The sequence below is a fragment of the Schistocerca americana genome, chromosome X, assembly GCF_021461395.2.
Source record: "Schistocerca americana isolate TAMUIC-IGC-003095 chromosome X, iqSchAmer2.1, whole genome shotgun sequence".
Taxonomy (NCBI): domain Eukaryota; kingdom Metazoa; phylum Arthropoda; class Insecta; order Orthoptera; family Acrididae; genus Schistocerca; species Schistocerca americana.
Window position 1 is genome coordinate 726,876,510 of NC_060130.1, and position 23,813 is coordinate 726,900,322.

At 39.0% G+C, this 23,813-nt stretch overlaps 1 protein-coding gene across 4 annotated transcripts in view; it reads right to left on the reverse strand.

Annotated features, from left to right (window-relative positions):
* The window catches only part of LOC124555694 (ATP-citrate synthase), a 171,887-nt gene that overhangs the window by 14,580 nt on the left and 133,494 nt on the right, over nucleotides 1-23,813 (reverse strand). For all 4 annotated transcript variants that reach the window (XM_047129698.1, XM_047129700.1, XM_047129697.1 and 1 more), the window contains exons 13-17: nucleotides 21,619-21,778; nucleotides 15,421-15,541; nucleotides 12,760-12,998; nucleotides 8,721-8,816; nucleotides 6,760-6,969 (exon numbers count right to left, since the gene is read on the reverse strand). In XM_047129698.1, coding sequence (XP_046985654.1) covers nucleotides 6,760-6,969; nucleotides 8,721-8,816; nucleotides 12,760-12,998; nucleotides 15,421-15,541; nucleotides 21,619-21,778 — 826 coding nt within the window. The remainder of the gene's footprint in view (nucleotides 1-6,759; nucleotides 6,970-8,720; nucleotides 8,817-12,759; nucleotides 12,999-15,420; nucleotides 15,542-21,618; nucleotides 21,779-23,813) is intronic.

A 23,813-nucleotide genomic window follows, 5' to 3' on the forward strand; every position in this document is an offset into this window, starting at 1 on the left:
TCTGTAAAAAAAACTAGGTGCAAGAACTGCCCCATACATTTATGAACCACATTCTACTTTAGTTCTGACAGCAACATTTCCTAACCAACCATAAGTAGTGCTCCCTATGGAAGCACACACATCATGTATTAACTTCACTGCAACCACAGTACAGTGTTACACATAGTGAGGAAGTATTCAGTCTTCTCCAGAATGAATGACAACTACCAAGCTGTGGCTGGGGTAACTGCACTACCCAATTATGGAACATGCTGTCTAGGATCATGTGGCTGACTTCAACAACACTGCCGAATCACCACCACCACCACCACCACCACCACCACCACCACCACTACTACTACTACTACTACTACTGCTACTGCTACCTAGAGCCCTTCTTAATTTTACCCCAACATCCATAATCATATTTCCTCCCACTGGCTTCAATCACATTAGCAGTCACTCTTTGTATTTTATACTCTTGTCTTAGCATTTCTCCTATCCCATACCTCGCCAAATTGTGCAAATGACATCACCCCCCCCCCCCCCCCCTTCCTGCAAGCATGTACATAATCCATGATGTACCTCTGTCTTTCAACCATATCTTGCACAAGAAAGATTTAGTCCATAAGATCAGCTCTTAATAATCATATTCTACATGTATGTTCCTATCTGCTGCTCAACTCCTCTTGTATTTGGACAGCATGATCTATCCTCAAATACATATTTATAAATCATATTGGATTTCCACTGCATTTAAGCAAGGCTAGATATTTCTTTGACGTGAATATATGGTTACATCATCATCAATGCATTATACTCTGCTACATAAGAAAGTTAAGTTCAATACTTTCCAGGCATTCTTAAGCTCAAAAGACAATATAACAGAGCTGACGAAGGGAAAAAGTGAAATGCCAGATGTTTCATGTGATGTATACACCTCTAAAATGTGACAAATAGCTGTTCAAAATAATGTATTAAACAGCAGAGTTTCACCTGTTTTGGCAGATCAAACCTCAGACAACAGCAAAAGCCTTTGTGGTGCCAAACTTAGCTTTAAAATTTGCATTCTTACAAAACGTTTCACTCAGACCACAGGCAAGGAATGTATCACTGTATTCATCTTTTGCAGATCTCTTGTTAGTAATTGAAATAGGGAAGTTTTTCCATTAATAAATTAACTGATTTAATAGCTCTCTTGTTATGTGTATTTTCATCCTCATTTGCACATTACCAATTCTTGTTACTGTGTCTTGATCTGTGTATGAAATTTTAGAGTGAACACATTATGTGGTAAACAATGTATAACAAATCATCTACCACATACTTTTCACGCCTCAACTTGAATTCAATGAGATTTCACATTGTCAGATTTGAGTCCATGGTCTACTTTGGAAATTCCTTTTTTATTCATGATTGTCTTGAGAACAATGCATGGATTTACAACAGTTTGTCAGTTTTGACTCTTATGAGTCATAATCAGAAACAGTATCATATTACGAATGCAGCAACTCAAATAGTCACTTAATGCCCATCTTGGTCACTTGACATCAACAGGTGACAGTTAGATGCATTACTTTTGTAACAAGATACAGGTTCTGGTGGTTACTCAGAAGAGTTGACGCCAGTAAATTATAATAAGTACATCTAATCCAATTAAGACAACCATGAATTTAAAAATTTAAAACTGAAATGGCAGCACAATAGTTGAGGAGAACAAGACACAGGCAAAAATGAATAAATTGGTAATTAATGAACTTGTTCAAAATGATTTCTGAAAACCTAGTTTTATATTGTGCAATACTGTGCGAAAGTAAGTCAACAACTTAATGTAGGTAGCAACCAACACAACTACAATGGAAATATTCTCAATAAGATTATTGGACATTAGCAATTATTGTTTGAAAGAAATATTCTTCTACAGGTACGTGAACACCTGTAATTTCTTGTCCTAATACCTCAGCAGCTGAACTTTTAAGGGGTTCTGCTGCTGAAAGTGGTACGATGTGGTAAACCGTACCCGGTATGCACTGCTGGTTCTCAGGATCTTTCAAAGCTGAGCGTGCCTTTGTCTTGCAAGGGCATTGTCTTCCTATCTTACATTCAACAATGCTCGAGTGCTACTGGTCACACACCAGAATGGGAGGGCAGAGTTTTCATTTGGGTTTCATGCGGAGTGGTCATGTGTAGTTGTGTCGCACTAAAATTACTTAAACAGTTTGCCAAGGTGATGGATTATGAATCTGTATGTATTTTGTCAAATGGGGGAGTAACAGTGAGTAATGATACGGTTTATTCACAGAAGGTATGTATAATTACATATTACATTAGCGTACAAAATAGTATTGTCATTCTCAGTCAGTGCCTTCTGATGGCAGAACATAAATCATTAGAACAGTTATATAAAGCTACCATGGACAGTCATAATGTGAAAGGCTAATTCAGAAAAGCAGTCCGGCAATGGCAAACTGTAGTATGAAATGGGAATAAATGTAACTGTTGATACACGCATGGTCAAGGCATTGTTGGGCAGTGTGTTTCTTACAAAATCAAGAAACAGTAAAATTGTACGCAGTGTTAACCCTTCAAAGCAACAATTTTTCGCCTAAATTTGATGAACTATAGTACTCATACAGTAAAGAGACATGTTTTCATACAATTATTATCATTATTATTTCAGAATCGGTGTAACACTGGTGTCAGTGTCAGTGAGGATGGTGGGCAGATCTCCAGCCAAATCGAGGGCTGCCATGATGTAAGAATATAAGACACACATAGCCAAAACATGCTGAACTGAGAGTTGCATACCACAAACTTTACAGAGTGATGGATCCTCCTACTGGAGGAGGAAAAAATGTGAGTTGAAGGGCAATGATCTATGTGCAATCTGGTGAGCAGCACTTCCTGCCACTGGTGAGGTTGGTATGAAGTCTGCCACATCTGTGTGGTTGATTTGAGTGACCGTAGTTTGTTTTCTGTCATCTCCAACCATTCAGTTTCTCACTGACGCATGTTTTGTCTGTCAGATAATGCGATGACAGCACGCAACGGGATGGCACATCAATGGACAACACCATTCCGACAATCTTCTTTAGCTGCTTTGTCAGCTATATCATTTCCCTGCGTCCCAATGAGTCCATGAGCCCAGGAAAAGTTCACCTCCTTGTCATGGTGTTGGAGCCACTGTACAGAGTCATGGATGGGCTGACTCAGCTGGTTTACCATGTACATTTGATGGACTGCTTGTAGCGCACTGAGAGAATCATAACAGATGACAAACCTTGCACTATAATATCTTTGAATCCACTCCAGTCGCATCCTAACACCATATAAATCTGCATCATAATTTGTAAATTGTTCCAGAAGGCGTACATGGAAAATCATGTAGGAAAAACAGCTGAACAACTGAGAGCATTTCCTAGCTGGGATCCAAATGTGTAAACAATGAAAACACTGTGGTAATACTTAAAAAGAAAACAGAGTTGCAAAAACATATTCTGGAGTCACTTTGGGACTCCGAAGACACCAAGGCGGCAATTTGTTCCATCCCTGGATATGCATTCGGAGGTCTGAAATACTAATAATTGTCAGCCAGTCAGTAGCATGTACCCTGGATGATTTGGTTGTGTGGGGGTGTGCAATTGCTAAATAGCTGCTCAAAGTTGGGGTGTATTGCTGCACTAAATGCCAATGACTGAGGCAATGCTGACATTTCCAGAGGCTGTTGAGCCAGAAGGAGGCACTGCTGAATCCAGAGTTGTGGTTCACCTGACTCTGCACAGGCTCTGAACTGGCCTGCTCCAGTTGATATCTGAATATCCTCATAGTGGACAGCATCTAACATCTTGAGGGAGGAAATATGGGCCAATCCATAAACCACACTGCCATAATCTAACTGAGATCTAACAAATGCCCTATAAAACTGTAGGAGGTGAGACCTGTCAACTCCCCTCACCTTTCTGCTAGGCATTTCCGAATATTCAATGATTTGAAGCCCTTTGTTTAAGGTCTCTGAGGTGCGGATGTCAGGTTAATTTCAAGTCAAATAGAAGGCCAAAAAGGGCGCAGTGTTCTTAAAATGAAAAATATTGTCTCCACTGTGGGCTCTAGTTGGTTAAAACTTTGTTGAGTTCAGTTAAAACTGACACACCTAGTCTCCTTGGTGAGGACCTAAAACCAGTTTCATTGGCCCAAGCTTCCTGATGGTCATCTGTAGTTGATCCATTTTTGTTGTACGATAGGAGGAAGAGTAGAAGATTGTGAAGTCATCCATAAACAAAGAACATTTAACAGGGCTCCTGCCTGTGGACAAGGTGTCATTGAAACTAACTGCAAACAAGGTGACAGAGAATACACTGCTTTGAGGGAACCCATTCTCAGGAACATAGCAGTCGGACAAGGCATCACCAACATAATAGCAAAAGCACTGGTCCTTGAAGAAGGATTGAATAAGAAGTGGCCACATGGTCCCCATTGATGAAATTGGTGAATAATGATGTACCTCCAAGTGGTGGTGTATGCTTTTTCAAGGTCAAAAAACACACCAATCAAATGGTTTTGGTGGAAGAAGGAATCCTGTAGTGCTGTCTCAGAAGAATTAAGTTGTTATTAGCAGAACAGCAGTGCCTGAAACTGCACTGGGAGCAGCACAGGTGACCTCAGGATTTGAGGAGCCAGATCAGGTGGCACTTGACCACGTGGTCTAGAGTCTTACCAAAAAAGCTGGTACAGGCTTCGCTCCAAAAGCTGTTGGGAGTCAGAACGATCCCAGCCTGGTTTCCATAATGGAACTGAGGGCCATAACTGCAAAATTAAACATCTAGAAAATTTTTGATTTTGAGATATATGAACTAACATATTTTAGAATCAAAGGAATCGATTGCAAATGTTAAAATTTAACAAAACCAACATGAACCAAATTAAATATGCATGAAATAGAGCAAATTTTTGCAAAACTTGATGTCTACTGAAAGAGAAATCTTCCACAACTTAACATTTATAAGACATTCGTTTTTGATTGCCAGCAGAAACAACCCCCACCCAAAACTGACTGTTGTGAAAATATTTTACTCATGACAGACCTTGATATATAACTGTAGAGTAATGGAGGTAAATGGAGGAAAACAAATACTTGTCATTACACAAGACTCTAAACACAAATGTCTTGGGAAGTCAATAAGATTCCTTCTGCTGCAGACTGTTTTTTTTAATAAATTTGTGGAAGGAACATCAAGAAACCAATAATTGGAGCCTGTTAAGAATTTTCTCAAGCTCACACAGTTCACAGAATAAAAATTCAGTGATGATGGCTACATTCTTTCAATTTTGTGAAGCATCAAAATTTTCACTGTTGCTGCACTGCGCATGTTTTGATTTTTTCTTGTGTGTGGATGCTAAGTCACTCATTTGTTTACATGTCAGGAATGGGATTGACCCACTTTCCCCTCCATCTTGCAATATTTGCTCCCAAGGATAGCCACAATGACAGGTCTGAGAAAATGTATCAACATGCCAGGGACTCATCAGACCAGGGGTCAATGTACAGGACAGTTGCACATTCATCCTGCTTTATTTTCCACATTCTTCTGGGAAGCTGGAGCAGAGTACAGATAGTACACAATCTCAGTTTGCATACAGTGAATTTCCACAAGGCAGAAAAGCTTCTGTCCACAGACCCACACAGATTTAAAAATTATTGCTCATGTGAAACTCAGCTTGCCCTTATTTCACATGATATCCTACAAACCATGGATTTAGGGCAACAAGCAGGTTCCATACTCCCAGATTTATGGAAAGTGTTGACATGATTCCCCATTGCAGACTGCTGAAGGTCCAAGGTTCCAAGACATGTGAGCAGCTTGAAGACTTTTTAAGTAACAGAACCCTGTATCTTGTCCTCTACTTCTATGTGGAGGTGTCATCACTGTGTGACTGTAGGAGTATACAAGATGACTCTGACAGAATTTCTAGTTGGTGTGATGAATGGCAGCTTGCTCTAAATGTAGAAAAATACAAGTTAATGAGGATGAGGCAGAAAAATAAATTCATAATGTTCAAATACAGCATTAGTAGGGTGCTGCTTGGTACTGTCACACTGATTAAATAACTAGGGATAATGTTGTAAAGCGATATGAAATGGAGTGAGTATGCCAGGTTGGTAGTAGGGAAGGCAAATGCTTGAATTCATTTTATTGGGAGAATTTGGGCAAAGTGTAGCTAATCCATAAAGGAGACAGCATACAGAACACTAGTGCGACCCATTCTTGAGTACTAGGATCCATACCGGGTTGAAAAAATTCAGAGGCATGCTACTAGATTTGTTACTGGTACATTCAATCATTATGCAAGGATTATGAAGATGCTTTGTGAACTCAAATGGGAATCCCTGGACGGAAGCAAATATGGAAGCTTTTAGGTAGTTGTTTTTCCCCTGCCTTATTTGCAAGTGGAATAGGGATGGAAATGACTAGTAGCAGTACACTGTACCCTCCACCATTCACTGTACAGTGGCTTGTGCAGTATGTATGTAGATGTAGATGTAATTCATATATTAGAGACAGTTAATGATACAAAATATAGTTTATCACTGACTACATATTAACAATCTCTCAACACCCTTGAAATTTCCACACATAGCATATTATATCTAATGAGAAAAGTATTTGCAACTGTCTAAGTGAATGAGTAAATAGCAACCTCAATGTAACCAATAATACTAATATTCTAGATAATGTAATCAATAAAATGTATGAGAATAAAAGAAAAAAATACTATACGTACAATGGTCAAGAGTCCAGAAACAACAGACGATACCAAATCTTTACCAGCACGAGCACAGACAATGGTGTTGTGAGCACCAGAAACTGCTGGTCCATGATCAGCTGTTATCATCAGACACATTTCAAAGTACTTGCACACATATGCTGGTAAACATCGTTGGAACCACAACAGAGATATCACTCCTCCAATTCCCAAATTTTGCTTCAGAACCTGGAAATATACCAACAGTGATTAGATTATTTCATACAGCTCCTATATACTCCAAGTAGTGAAGTTACCATAAAAAACAAATGTTAGGTCTGAAAATGACAGAAGATTAGGGATTAACAGCCTGTCACCAGTAATGAGCTCTTTTGAGAGAGAGAACAAACTCTGCAAACTCTGACAGGATAACACAAATAGATGTATTAAATTAATACAACACAGTTTATATGATAGACCTACTAGAACACCTTTTCCCTATCAATTTAGATACCACACTAAACTGCAAATACATTCACCTTAGTCCCACCATCACATAAACTGGATGGCAAATCTGTAACTAGAAACAAGTCTGCAGTCATATCAGAGTATGATGAAAAAAAAGTGAGATGCACATGTACAGTGCAACCCAATTGCTGCACTCTGGTTGTCCAAACAAAGTTGAGCCATATGTAGTTCTCCAATGGTCATCCCTTAGCCAAGTAAATGCAAGATCTTTCCTTTTGATGGCTGGATGAGGTTCATTGAAGCCGATTAAGTCACTTCACAAATAACTTTTTGTAATTATTCTCCCAATGACACAAGATCGCAATGTGTCACAATGTGCTCCATACAAGCTTCCAACCTGCAGAACTACAACTGGCCATTATACTTCAGTTGACAGTAAAGAGCACCTTTTGACTTCAGATTTCCTTCTCTGATAGGCTCCTTATTCATGCATGATTGTTGAAAAGTCAACAGTGTAACAATATAACTAATGGTACTGAAGACTGGTGGTGATGTAACTGACAAACTGGAAGGTTAACTGTGAAATGAGAAGTTAATATTTGATAACATACTTTAATCAGTCACTTCTGTCCAACCAATCAACCCTTCAAAATAGTGACAAAAATCTTTAAATGAAAATCTAATAACTATTGATACATAGCTATAATTAGCCATGGATCAACTGACAGGTTAGTGAAACTGGGGTTTATCATATCTCCTAACACAGGTACTCAAATAAGAGACCTAATAGTCTCATATGACTTTTAAAATAAGAATATGAACATAGAACACAATTCTGGAAAATTCAAAAGCAAGCAGATGTGAGTAGTTAAAGTTGGTGCAAATTTGTTTTTACTTACTAGAACATTAAACTATTTCCCAAGTCCAACCTTAGGCACCCATATATCTGTTGTAATATTGTCAATGTGTAACAGTAAGGCTTGGAGAGTATTTTCAAAATGAGAAGTCTAAAACAAAGTAAAGACAACACATAGGGATCCTTTACTGACAGCCATGATGGGGAACACACTTCCTACAGTGACATCATTTTTCCTAACAAAACAGTGTAACAGAATCACTCAGTAACGAGCATATCTTTTCAGTCACAATGACCCCAACAACCTGTGCAGGTAACCAAATGATCTCCATTCACCCAGTGGGTAAAATGATGCACAGCCAAATGTCCCTCGACAAAATTCATTTTAAATCTTTTCCAACAAAATACTCAAATTTAGTAAGGACTGGGAATGCAGAACTTCATTTTACTGTTACATAAAAAGTCATTCTGAACTGGTGATTTCCTGGATTCACAAAACCAAGTACAGGGCTCAGCACTTCATTAATAAAGTCACCAAGCAGAGATAGTGACAAGCATTTTCCCTATAGTTCTCTACACTCAAGGTTTGCTGTGATATAAAAAGAAAATCATAGAGAGACAACATAAACTGCAACACAATAGTTAAAGGAATAGTGTGTTTTGGAAGATAACTTACACTGCTGATTGGCATTCCTGCGTAGATCAGCTCCTGGCCCCTCTCATCACATATGCTTGTCATGAAAGAGGCTGGTTTTCTTATAAGTCCTAATTCCTATAAAATGAGAAAGAGAGAAACAAACCTTATTACAGGTATGGCATTATATACCATTAAGAATTTATTCTCTTCTGTAATAATTTATGACTAATGTCTGGGTAAAAAGGCATAACTATAACACTAATTATCATCATCATCATCATCCGCCTGGAAACATACTAGCAAGGGGGAAGAGGAAAGAGAAATGGTTACACACACACACACACACACACACACACACACAGGGGGGGGCGGGAGGGTGGGAGAGAGGGGGGGGGGGGGGAGAGAGAGAGAGAGAGAGAGAGAGAGATGCAAATGCACATGCCCCTACAGTGTGCCAGCAAGACAGACAATGTCAGGATTGCATTTCGGTAGAGGGAGATGTGGACTGGGAGGGGGTGACAGGATGGAAGAAGGGAAACTGTTGGGTGGAGGATGCGGGGACAATGGGTTAACAGAGATTAAGGCCAGAAGGGTTACAGAGGCAAAGGATGTGTTGCAAGCAGAACTCCTATCTGCATAATTCAGAGAAGGTGGTGGAGGGGAGGGTCCTGATGGCCCAGATTGTGAAGTAGCCACTGAAATCGTGCATGTTGTGCCACTGGGTGGTTAACTTTATTTTTGGTCACAGTTTGGTGGGGGCCATTCATCTGGTGAACAGCTGGTTAGCTGTCATATTGACATAAAAAACTATGCAGTGATTGCAGCACAGTTGGTATATGACATGGCTGCTTTCACAGGTAGCCCTGCCTCTGATGGGGTAGGTTAAGCCTGTGACAGGACTGTAGCAGAGGTGATGGATGGGTCTTGTACCTGGATCTTCCACACATATATGATCCCTGTGGCAAGGAGTTGGGAGTGGGAGTGGCATACGGATGGACCAGGAAGTTGTGAAGGTTGGGTGGGTGACAGAATGCCACTTCAAGATGGTTGAAAAGAATCCTTAGTACGATGTCCTTAATTTCAAGGCATGATGATAGAAAGTCTAAGCCTTCCTTTTGTAGTTAATTCTTCGGGGTGGTGTCAGGATACGGCATGGGAAATCTGTTTGCAGACTGGGTTTTGGGAGCAGTGCCTGTCTGTGAAGGCCCTCGTGAGACCTTGAGCCTACTGCGCAAGGGAGTTCTCGTCACTGCAGATACACCATCCGTGGATGACCAGACTGTATGGGGGAGATTTTTTGGCATAGAAGGGATTACAGTTATCATGAAGTTGGTGGTTAGTGGGTTTAATGTGGACAGAGATGTAGATGGAGCCATCAGAGAGGTTGAGGAGGACCAGGTGAAATGGATGGGAGAGAAGCTGTTGCGGTTGTGGAAGATTGAGTACAAGGTGTCTTGGCCCCGAGTCCAGACCATGAACCTATTATCAATGAACCTGAACTAGACAAGGGGTTTGGGTTTTTGGGAAGATACAAACATTTCCTCTAGACGGCCCATAAAAAGTTTGGCATAGGAGGGTGACATGTGGGTGTCCGTGGGTGTGCTGTGGATTTGTTTATACATCTTCCCCTCACAGGCAAAGTAGCTGTGAGTCAGAATATAGGTGATAAGGTGTATGAGGAATAAAGTAGTGGGTTTGGAGTCTAAGGACATTTGGAGACATAGTGTCTGATAGTGGCAAGGTCATTGACAAGAAGGATGTTGGTGTATAGGGAGATGGAATCAACAGTGACAAGTAGGAATCCAGGAGGTAAAGGGGTGGGAATGGTGACAAGTCAGTGAAGGAAGTGGTAAGTATCTTTGATGTGTCAGGCTACATTTTGGGTCAGTGGTTGGAGGTGTTGATCAACAAGAGTGGAAATTCTTTTAGTAGGAGAACATTAACCAGCTACAACATGGCTTCCAGGATTGTAGGGTATGCGGAATTTGGAGAACATGTAGAAGGTGAGTGTACAGGGTGTCACAAGAATGAAGAGGGAGATGGACTCAGGGAAGAGGATCTGCATTGGGCCTAAGGACTTCAGTATGGATTGGAGGTTGTACTGGACTTCTAGGATGTTATCACTATAGCAGAGCTTGTAGGCTTTGGCAGGATTGAAAATTCTATGGAATTGAGGTTTTTGGTGGACATGTTAGCAACAGTTTGAGTTTGTTAGGGTTCTAAATTTTGTGAAGTGCCGGAAGGGAGTTTTGTGGATGTGGTAAACTGAAAAGGTCCGCTAGGCATGGTCTGAGTGTTATGAGGGTTTGACAAGGGGTTCACTGTGGGTAGGATAACAGGTGGCAGGTAGTGGTGCTATGAAATGTGAGAAGGATGTCAATTGAAGGTTTGGACAATTTATGAAGGTGGTGTCTGGAATGCTCTTTCAAGTGTTGGAGGGCAAGGTTTTAATTTATATTCAGAGGCCTAATATTCTCAAAATGAAAACCAATATTTCAACATTTGCTATCAATGAAGATAGTTAGAAGATGCACACAGCCTCCAGTCTACTATTACCTGATGAATGTAAGTGTTGACACCTTTCACATTAACAAGGAGAAAGGCAGCAGGAGGAGGAGGAAATAAATCAATACACACCATGGGACTGTTTGAGTTCCACTCATTGGCAGAGAAGCAAAAGAAGAGAAAGAGAGAATCCTGTGTTACCTACACTGAACATTTATTTTCCAGTATCTGAAAATTAATATTAACTTTTAACTGCTCTTGTTTTTGCAGCCTTTGTGTATTTTATGCTAGTGCCAGTCGCAATTATGTCTTAAATGGCACAATCCATCATACAGTTATTTTCAACCACTTTCTCTTTGCATATTTTATGACAAGCCTTTAAAATATTCAGTTATTATTTCCTTAATGTTTTATGAAGGGTGTGGTGTCTCAAGGTTATTTTCACCTCTCCTCCACAAAGAAGACAGCTGTGTTGTACAAAAGCAAACCAATGTTTAATGTACCTTCTCACACAGGTTATTAGGTACACTTCATATTATGCTTGTTTCCCATACACAGCCCAGTTCATTACTCAAGTTATTTTCATGTTTCATGGAACATTGAATATAAGTTTCCTGAATGCTGTAACACATACAATAGGAAACATACTTTCAAAGTATCATACAGACTTCGGTATAATTTTTCACCAAATAATGCAATTTTGCAAAACACACACACACACACACACACACACACACACACACACACACACACACACACACAGTTTGAAGGCGTAAAGAGTGACAAGCAAACTGCACTCTTTTAAGTGAAGATACAGAACTAAAATCCCACAGTTATTTCATTAACTAATTTAAAAAAATAGTTGGTAGTGAGTTTATCACACAGGTTAGGCATGTTTCAGGTTTCAGTGGAATGAAAGAGGCAATGACACATATCCTTGTTAAGAAGAATTGCCTTGCATTTTCCTAAATTCATTCAGAGGTGGCTATAACTATATAAAGATACAATCAAGTTGTTGGATTATTGATCTATTTATAGCACAGGAGTGTCAAAGATCATGGATGGCAATTTACATTTTGATAACTCAGATAGTCCACAACATCTGCATCAACCTCTAATTTGCTGCACCAGTGCCCAACATGTCCTGCTCAGGAATGAATGTTCTCTGCAGCCACATTCCTGTGCTCTGTTCCTCTCCTTGGTTTTTCCCTCTCTATCTGTGGCTCCTTCACATTCACATTGACCTCATCTACTACATCAAATTCGACCGCTCAGTCCAAGTCATAGTGCTACCAAAGAATCTTGCATGCTTCCTCCCCCACCCTCTTGCATTGAAGAAGAATGTGTGTTAAAAATCTCATTTATAACATTCAACTTCTTGATTATGTGCCTCTCGTTTACTGAACAGCTCCTTTAAACTATGAGTGTATTTACTCATCCAAAGAATGGGACAATATAACATGTTGATTGGTATTTAACTTTGAAACTGTATTCACCTTTTAAGAAACAATTACAATGCTTATAATGCCCACCTGTGCAATTATTACGAAGAAACTACTAATGCAACACTTACCCTTGCCCATGAGTAGTCCATTGGCACCGTAGGTGGTGGAACCTCTGGAGCAGGAACTATCACACCACTTTCAACTAATGACTCATATACTTCAGCAATTACATCTCCAAAAGAATCAAATGATGGTGGGACATGAGCACCAGCTTCACTCAGTGCCTTATTCTTTGCAACAGCTGTTTCCATATCTGAATTAGCACATGATCCTGCATGACCAAACTGGACCTCTGATGTAAACATACCTGCAACATAACAATTATACAATTTGGAAATGTCACAATACTGCCAATTGTAATGCTGGATTGAATTTATTATTTTCGGGGCAACTACCAACAATATCATCATCATCATCATCATCATCATCATCATCATCTCTCACTGCTTAAAAATTGTCATTTTCTATTCACAGTTGCTGATTCTATTCAAATTTATTTGCTACGGACCAGCTTTGACCTCAGCACCATTGTCAAGCAGCATAAAGCAAACCATGTACACATAGTGTAAACACTAAATAAGTACAAGTGAAAATACCAACAGATTACATGGACAAACAACAACATACATACAGCACACAGGAATGAAACATGCTAACATGTAGTTGCCATTTGAAGAAAAATATCCTTTTATATAACTGATAACAACACTGTGTGGTCAAATGTATAATCCAATATATTCAAAATGAGCAAAAAGTACAGCAAAACATCGTCAGCCACCAACGTCTAACAGTCTCATCAACTAACATAAAAATGTAGAAATGTGCACTCGAATGAACTCTCACACAAACTCAAAAATGTGGCTTAAGCAAACATCAGCTCTTGACCACTACAACAATGAGCACTGAGCTGGGCCATTCAGCAAGGCTGATCAGAAGTATGAAGCTGTCCCAGGAAAATGGAGTGAGAGATTATAGCAACAAAAAGAGCAATGAACCATCTTGTACGCCAGCCCCAATTGTCAGTACATTGCAATGAAACCAATATTGCAAGCCATCCAGTTTCTGATGTACTGTTTCTTTTGTTTCTGCCTATAGCACATCACTGTTTGTTGTTACAAGTGTATTGACCTTGAATGTAATTTGGTTCCCAGGTTTTAGTATCTGATACACCAGTGTGATGTATTAGTGTGGAATGTCAAATAAAGCAGACCTGAAAAATCAGTTAGAAGAGAGAGATAACAAAATCTTACTGCTGAGGAATTATGCTAGAATCAATTCACATTTACAAAAGCTTTGAAATATTGTATCAAAGAACATCCTTGTGTGACATACAATAACCAACAGACTGCAGAAAGAATCAAACTTCAACACTCATCATAGGATGTGAAAGAAGAGGAAGTAAAAAAAAAAAAAAACTGTAATATGCTTTTTCCAATATTCAAGACAGAGGTAAAAGCACAAACCAAGCAACAGAAGTGGAGTTTACCAGTATCAGTAGCCACAGGACAAGGAAGAATGAAATGAGAAAAACAGGAGACAACCTGGAATTATATTATTTGAAGTTGGTGGTCGATACTCATCATTTGTGTGGCACATAATGAGGCCAAAAGAGAAACAGTGATCAGATAAAACACTTTATTAGGAAGACAATAAAACACTGATTGGACACTGAAAAGTAAGAAAAATCTGGTGTTGCAGTAAGACCAGTAAAATAAGTACACTGCCTAACTCATTTGGGTTCCATCAATGCATCTACTATCATGTGTTTCATTACAGTTGTCACTGAGCAAAACATCTTCAATGGTCTCACAAGTTTTCCAGGTGTGCCTAACCTGTCTGGTTCTCAGTTGTGTGGTCAGCAATCTGCAAATGTATACTATCACTACAGATAGTGTTTTAATTATTTTACATCATATAACTAATACATCTGCTATTTTGTTTACATTAAAGGCCATCAGTTTGACCCATTAAATTATGTGAAGATTTATATGTACAATATTGGAAACTTGTCTTTAAGTGAAAGCATTTGCATAGACTCAATAGCAATTATAGCTTTCCCATAAATCAACAGGTCAAATGAGCTGTTCAGGCCTAAAATGAATAGCAAATGCATTCCACAGACATTGTAAAATAATTTAAGAAAGCTAATTACAAACATAATGTACACTGAAGACAATGCTTCAACAAATAAAAGCAAAATGTGTATAACCTAAACATATAATGACAATTCAAGTTGCAGAACAGGCCACAACACAAACCCACCACAGTATATTTTCTTAATGAACACTCTGAATAATTTATTTTAAATTAGACATTTTTTCTTCATTACTACCTGTCACTGAGACTAGTGGCATTTGTTAAAAAAGAAGAAGCTATTTATTAATTTTTAAAGACAGATATTTTTACAAACTGACATTATGGACTGCAAATTGAAATCCAGCTATTTTACTCACAAAAAAATCATATCAAATTTAACTTAAGGGTGTCAAGTGTAACATCTGAACAGAAAGTGATGCAACAAAGCAGTTAATATGCAATCATTTGAAGGAAGTTATGGCAAATAATCAACACTCCTGGGATATTCAGTCTGAGCCACTTTCTTACTGCCCCTGCTCTAAAAGGCATTATATGAGTTTTGATAAATGCATAGAAAATGTGCAGTGTTTGACACAACAAGATACACTTTGGTGAGACTAAAGTAACTACAGTATCAGAAACTACATTCTTACCTGCACATGTGCCTATGCACCATGCTACAAGTGGTTTAGTAATCCGTTTATCCTTTAGGGCCTTACAAACTGCATATTCTTCTACACCACCGACTTCTCCCAATAGGACAATCATTTTCACCTATGGGCAAAATAAATAACATGAAACATATGTTACTTCTCATTTGATACGGCTGTAGTAAGGAAAATTTGTATGTACAAGAAGTTATGAAAATAACACGAATAAAAATTGAACTGGCAGTTAGAAAATAGTAAGTATCATTGTGGTGAGCTATTAGAACCTCCAATGGGAATTCACATGCAACATCCATGGAAATCTAAACATAGGAAGCAAGCTGACATAACAAAAAACTCACACCATAATGAATATTCTTATTTCAGTATTTTACATAAACTGGGTAAAATTATGTGAGAAGCATATAACCATTGTTCCATTTTGGCTCCACAATATTGTCCTTATTGTATTTACTCTGATTAGTTTCAAAAATAAGCTTTTTTAAGCAGTGCCTGGACACAAACCAACATTTTACAGTGTACAGGGATAGTCAACAAAATTTTGCACCCTAAAAAGTAACTGCTTATTACAGCTTGCTTGTTAACATAAGACTCTATAAACATAGCAGTGGATATGTTGTTCAATGTGCTCTTTCTGAGATTTGTTGCTCTGTTAATAGGTTCATACATTAACATGTAAGCCGAAACTTTGTATTTATAACATATCGGCATGGGGAGAAAACATGCTCATAAGACACACATGATATGTAGATACAAGGCAAACTCTAACTACGGATGGGAAAAAAAGAGTTTTATTTTACAGCCCAATTCAGTGATATTTCTTGCCACATTCGACCCCCCCCCCTCCTTTTTTTTGTCAAAAGCCATGTCATTTTGTTCCAGATACATTATTATTTTTCCAAATTAATAAATATATTTGCAAGTTCGTTACTACTTTTTGACAAATTTCATATTACTTTTTGCCAAATTTGCTATATTTATTTACCAAATCTAGTATTGTTTTGACATTTTGGTGCATTTTTTTGCCAAAATGTTTTTAGATAGACAGTGTCACTTTTTGGTACAGAGAGTGTAATTTTTTGGCACAGTCGGCATCACTTTTTGGCACAATCAGTGTCATTTTTTGCCTTGCTCAGTGTTCTTTTTCACCAAACTCATTATTTTTTGGCAAATTCAATGTTATATTTTGCCAAATTCAATGCAGTTTTTTTTGTCAAATTCGATGATACATTTTTGCCAAACTTCAAGCTCATTACGTGGAAAATGAACTGTCAGTGTAAGATTATACATGAACATTAGCATTGATGAGATTACAAGTCAAAATACTGTTTCAACAATTAGTACCTATTGGTTACGAATCTTAGTAAACTGCTGTCCTCAGATTTACGAGATTTTTATATGGCAAAATTATAAATTTTGCAATATCACATAAAAATTGCTGATTTTGCATTATTTTGCTAAAAACTGATAATTTTGCATTATTTTTTGCATTATCACTTTTGCAAAACTTTCCTGTCTCTTCTCATAACTTTCATAATTTACTGTTGCATTAATTTTTCTGTGATGTTGGTTTTTATTCTGCAACAGCTCACACAACTCTACCTAGTAAGCCACAGTGCAGTGTGTGGTAAAAGTCCTCATGGTAGAATGGCATTCTGTTCCACAGTGGTGGCACATAATCCATCTCCTGTATACAGTAGCGCTCAAAACAATTTTGTAGTTGCAGTGTTATGGTATCAGTACTGTTTGCATGCAGTCACAAGAGAGCAATGCATGTAACTGTGTCACTCCATGAAGAGCTTGATGCCCCTGTCGTTACACAACTAGTAATCATGCAAGGTCATACAATAACAACATAAGTATATATTCCTTTAGCTCAAAGGTATTTTGAAATTTGCTTTGGTGGTACAGTATTCACTAACTTTTGTTACTTAGGCATTCACACAGTGTTTGTTTATTTTTAGAGACAACTAGAAGCAGGCCAAAACATAAAGAATACTCGGTTGATGTGAGACTAGCACTTTGCATGCTTTGGAGAAAGGAAATTTGCAGTCTAGTGCTGCTAGAGACTATGGTATATCACAACAACTAATAAGCGTGTGCAGTCAACAGTGAAATCAGGGAGGAACAATAGCCAATAAGCCAAGGTAAGGTCATCCTGGAGAACAAGGTGGGAGTACATAACAATTTGTAGTGAATCAGTTGCTGATCCAAGAAAATCAGCTTGACAAATTATGGATGATCAGGAGCAGTAGCATGGACCGTACCTACAATTATCTACTGTAAAATGCCACCTAGTAGCAGGTGACGTAAATGGTAAAGTATCAAGTCAAATTCAAAAAAACAGAAAGGCCAGGAAAGAGTTTGCAAAGGAACTTGAAACTTAAGAGGCAACAAAAAGTACTAGGTACCAACCATTAAACTCAACGGTGGCAGCATCATGGTGTGGGGGTGTTTTTCTAGACATGGGGTAGGTCCTCTAGTCCAAATAGGTGGCAAAATGGGTAGTTTGCTGTACAGTGGCATTTTTGAGAAGAATATGGTTCCACACGGGAGAAAGAATATGCCATGTAATACGATATTTCAGCAGGACAACGATTCAAAACACAACTACTGTCAGTGGGGAAAAAAATCTTTTCAGAAATAATCAAACTTTTGGAATGGCCAAGCCAAACCCCAGATCTAAATCCAACAGAACACCTCTTGGATGCAATGGACTGACATGTTTGTCATAGAAACTACTCAAATAGAGATCAGTCTGCTGCTGTTTTATTGGACAAATGGTTTCTCAGAACTCCCACTTGGCCTATTACAAAAGCTTGTGGGTTCAGTGCCAAATGGATGTGCAGCTGTGATCAAAGCAAATGGGTATGCAAGAAAATACTTATTTGTTCCTCAGATTCTAAAATAGTTTTGTTTTATTCTTACATACTTAGACCTACAAATTACTTTTGAGCAACATTCGTAACTCCTGTTTTGATGAAAGATAACTTTGTGTAAACTAAATGTAGTTTTGTACTAAATGGATTATAACTACACACTTTTCAATTGTCCACTAGCATTTATCTTTATGTAAATGTAACTAATGCTTTCTATACTTTTGAGTGCTACTGTGGATGCGACAGCCTTAAACACGCAAGTGCCTGCAAAACCTGTGGCAAGTGAACTTTTCAAAATGTAAATGGAGAACTGGGATCACTAAAATTTCTGTTGCTATGTCATCATACTACTGAAGGAAACAAAAAATAACCAATTTGTAAATCATATTTACAGCAAAATCTTTGAATATACTTTGTACAACCCCCAGTGTGAAGTGCAGGAGTAGAAATCTGTCCTTTAAAAATCACTATGCTCTTATATATAACCACATTTCTCCCTGGTAAATTAAGTTTTTGAATGTATTGCCACTTTTTTCCTCACATTTGCAGACTCCTTTGATATGAAGTAAGAGGTACTACATGTAACATCGAAAACATGTAACATAGCCAATTACTTGCATCTTCTAACTTCGAAGGAAGAAAAAATAAGAATTTAATTCCCGCCAATGCAGAGATAATAAGAGATGAAAAAAATCAGTTGTAGCCTATTCTACATCTACATATCAACATACACTCACTGCAAGCCACTGTAGAGAGCATGGCATCAGATACCCTGTACTGCTACTAGTGATTTCCCTTCCTGTTCCACTCACAAACAGAGTAAGGGAAAAATAACTGTCTATGTGCCTCCACATCAGCACTAATTTCTTTTAGCTTATCTTTGAGGTCCTTGCGCAAAATGTACATTTACGGCAGGATAATCATTCTGCAGTGAGCTTCAAATGTCAGTCCTCTAAATTTTCTTAGTTGTGTTCCCTGAAAAGAACACTGCCTTCTCTCCAGGGAATCCCATTTTAGTTTCTGAAGCAACTCTGTAAAAAATTGCTTGCTGTACGAGGTGCATTCAAGTTCTAAGGCCTCCGATTTTTTTTCACTGGACTGCAAAGAGATAGAAACATGCGCATTGTTTTAAAATGAGGCTGCGTTCATTGTCAATATGTCTCAGAGATGGCAGCACCGTACGGCAGATGGAATTTTACCGCCAGCGGCGAGAATGAGAACTGTTTTAAATACTTAAAATGGCGACGTTTTCCTTACTTGAACAGCGCGCAATCATTCGTTTTCTGAATTTGCGTGGTGTGAAACCAATTGAAATTCATCGACAGTTGAAGGAGACATGTGGTCATGGAGTTATGGATGTGTCGAAAGTGCGTTCGTGGGTGCAACAGTTTAATGAAGGCAGAACATCGTGTGACAACAAACCGAAACAACCTCGGGCTCGTACAAGCCGGTCTGACGACATGATCGAGAAAGTGGAGAGAATTGTTTTGGGGGATCGCCGAATGACTGTTGAACAGATCGCCTCCAGAGTTGGCATTTCTGTGGGTTCTGTGCACACAATCCTGCATGACGACCTGAAAATGCGAAAAGTGTCATCCAGGTGGGTGTCACGAATGCTGACGGACGACCACATGGATGCCCGTGTGGCATGTTGCCAAGCAATGTTGACATGCAACGACAGCATGAATGGGACTTTCTTTTCGTCGGTTGTGACAATGGATGAGACGTGGATGCCATTTTTCAATCCAGAAACAAAGCGCCAGTCAGCTCAATGGAAGCACACAGATTCACCGCCACCAAAAAAATTTCGGGTAACCGCCAGTGCTGAAAAAATGATGGTGTCCATGTTCTGGGACAGCGAGGGCATAATCCTTACCCATTGCGTTCCAAAGGGCACTACGGTAACAGGTGCATCCTGCGAAAATGTTTTGAAGAACAAATTCCTTCCTGCACTGCAACAAAAAAGTCCGGGAAAGGCTGCGCGTGTGCTGTTTCACAAAGACAACGCACCCGCACATCGAGCTAACGTTACGCAACAGTTTCGTCGTGATAACAACTTTGAAGTGATTCCTCATGCTCCCTACTCACCTGACCTGGCTCCTAGTGACTTTTGGCTTTTTCCAACAATGAAAGACACTCTCCGTGGCCGCACATTCACCAGCTGTGCTGCTATTGCCTCAGCGATTTTCCAGTGGTCAAAACAGACTCCTAAAGAAGCCTTCGCCGCTGCCATGGAATCATGGCGTCAGCGTTGTGAAAAATGTGTACGTCTGCAGGGCGATTACGTCTAGAAGTAACGCCAGTTTCATCGATTTCGGGTGAGTAGTTAATCAGAAAAAAAATTGGAGGCCTTAGAACTTGAATGCACCTCGCACAAACCTACTAGTAACAAATCTAGCAGCCTGCCTCTGAATTGCTTCGATGTCTTCCTTTAATACGGCCTGGTGAGCATCCCAAATACACTAGCAGTACTCGAGAACAGGACCCACTAGTGTCCTATATGCTGTCTCCTTTACAGATGACTCACAATTTGGAAAAATTCTCCCACTAACCCAGAGTCAACCATTCACCTTCCGTACTACAATCTGTACATGCTTGTTCCATTTCATATAGCTCTACAATGTTGTGCCCAGATATTGAAACAATGAGACACTGTCAAGTAGAATGCTAATAATGCTGTATTCTCATTATGGGTCTATTTTTCCCACTCATCTGCTTTAACTTACATTTTTCTACATTTAGAGCTAACTGCCATTCATCATACCAATAAAAGAAACACCCCAGCATTTATTTGATGAGATTTAAGGAAACCATATAAAACCTGAATAAGGGGGAATGGATGGGATTTTGAAAGATGCTCCTTCTGAACATGAGTCAAATATCTTAACTTCCCCAGCACTTCATTCAATGTCAACATCAGAGCTACATGTATACAAACAAAGTCATCTGTTTTTTCCTGAGATAACATTTTTCCACATGCGGTACTCTTGAGTATTTTAAGTGGGGGTACAGTATTTTAGACAAAGAACTGAAAACATGCATCATTTCTACTGAAAACATGCATCATATCTACTTCAACAGCAAGGCACGCAAATGAACACAATAAGAAAGTGTCCTACGTCTTTCAATATTGGAGCAGAAGTGAGAGAACTTCCATGTTTGAAGAGTTCTTACATAGTGTCAGAAAGATTTAAATATGTCTTATCTACTAAAAATTATTTATACAGGCCTTCAGATACAGAAAAAAACCATGATTCATTAAATTTTTGGAATTAAAGACAGCTGCATAAACAACATTTTATACCTCTGGATCAGCCTGGTATCTCAATATGTGGTCCATAAAATTTGTTCCTGGGTACCGATCTCCACCAATAGCTACACCCTCCAGGACACCATTTGTTGATTTTGATATTATGTTGTTAAGTTCATTTGACATGCCACCTGATCTTGAGACATATGCAACACTGAAAAAAAGAAAATATCAAAGTAAAATCTGGAATGCTCTCAAAACTTTAGTGAGTGTACTGATAAATGTTACAAATAAATTATTTTTGCAGTTTTTTCCATTTGCATAAGATGTGCAGTAACAGGAACAGTTTGTTTCAATAAATGTAAACAGTATATAAACAGGTACAAATACCACACCGTCACATAGCTACTGATGCATCTTACTGACACCCTGTATCTTTTCTCTCCTAAGCAAAATTAAAAATGTTGTGAAAGAATACCATCCTCTAACAGCCTTTAAAAGGCTCTTTACTTCCAGCTTCACTTCACTCTTCTTTTCCCACATGTGTTTGAAATTTCAGCATGTTGAGCTCTGTAGAATTTACCGTATATACTCGAATAATCCATGCCCTCAAATAATCTGCGCACCCTAATTTTGAGGAAGAGGAAAAAAAAATTATTTTTTGCTTTGATTTGTTTTATTTACAAAAAAAATTGTTCCAATGCTATGATGTGTTCAAAAGTACACATAATAACTATCGGTTTGAAGCAACGCTGCTGTACAGGTTGATACATTGTTAAAACGCAATCGATTCAGCGGCGTGCAGCTGGCCAGCCGGCGGGCGGGCAGCCAGCAGCGTGCAGCTGGCCCATTAGACGGGCGGGCGGACGGCCGGGGAATATTATCACCGCCAGCCGGGACTCTACACGTACCTACAATAGCAAAAAAAGAAAATTTCCACCAATGGTTGCAGAATAGAGTCCCATGCATTTTTCACCCATTCACAAATCTGGGACAAATCCGGCCGTTTGATTTTTCCATTAGGTGTGAACTTATGGTTTTCATCAGCCATCCATTGAGTATATCGCTGTGTAAGTGCAGCTTTGAATGGCCAATTTATACACTCATCTTGTGGTTGTAGGATGGATGTTAGGCCTCCAGGGATAATGACCAAGTCAGTTTTCCCTTTTTGTAATTTGTCTCGCACTTCCATAGTTGTATGTCCGCGGAAGCTGTCCAGGACCAATATGTTGCGTAAATTCAGTAACGCACCAGGACCACATTGCCAAACATGTGTCACCCAGTCAATTATAAGTTCATTGTCCATCCACCCTTTCAGATTTGCTCTCACTAATACCGGTATGCCTTTTACTGATATTTTTGGAATAGTTTCCCTTTTAAATATAACGTAAGGTGGTAGCTTTCGTCCATCGCAAGTTACACACAACATCACTGTACATCTTTGTTTCTCACTGCCGCCAGTTCATATCATGATGCTGGATTCTCCTTTCCTGTTCACTGTGTTGTCAAGCGGCATCTCAAAATAGACCGGTGTTTGATCCACATTACCAATTTGCGATAATATATAGGACTGTTTACGGCGCAGATTTATCACATAACGTAAAATTCACTATTTTTTCCTCGTAATCGCCTGGAAGCCACTGAGCAATAGTAGTTTTCCTCCGGAATCCTAAACCATTCCGGTTGAAAAATCTTGATAGCCAGCCCCGGCTAGCTTTGAAACTGGTAATGCCTAGTCCTTTGGCTAAAGACAATGCTTTAAGTTGCCACATTTCACTCGTCACCGCGCATCCGTATTGTCGCTTCTCATCTACATAATTGCAGAGCCTTTTCTCGAGGTCCAGATGCTTTACTGTTTGGCCGCGAAATGCCCAGTGATTACTATCATGGTAGTTACTTGACGCTGCGTTTTAATTTTTCGCCAGTAGTAATACAACTCTCACTCACGTCGTACTTTCTTCCTGCTGCACAGTTTCCAATATTCTCGGCTTCATCAATAATTTTCATTTTTTCTTTAGCAGTGTACAAGCAGTAACGAGAACTTTTAGCCATAATTAACAAGTTTGAAGACGTTAATACTTCACTCCTAACGTGCTACTGATGCGTCACAGACTGAGGCCGCAACAATGCAATAGTATAATGGGATGTATTGTAGGAGGCGGAGCAGTACCAACAATGTTTCAAATAATGCATGCACCCCAGTTTTTCATCCTAAAATTCAGGAAAAAACATGCGCAGATTATTCAAGT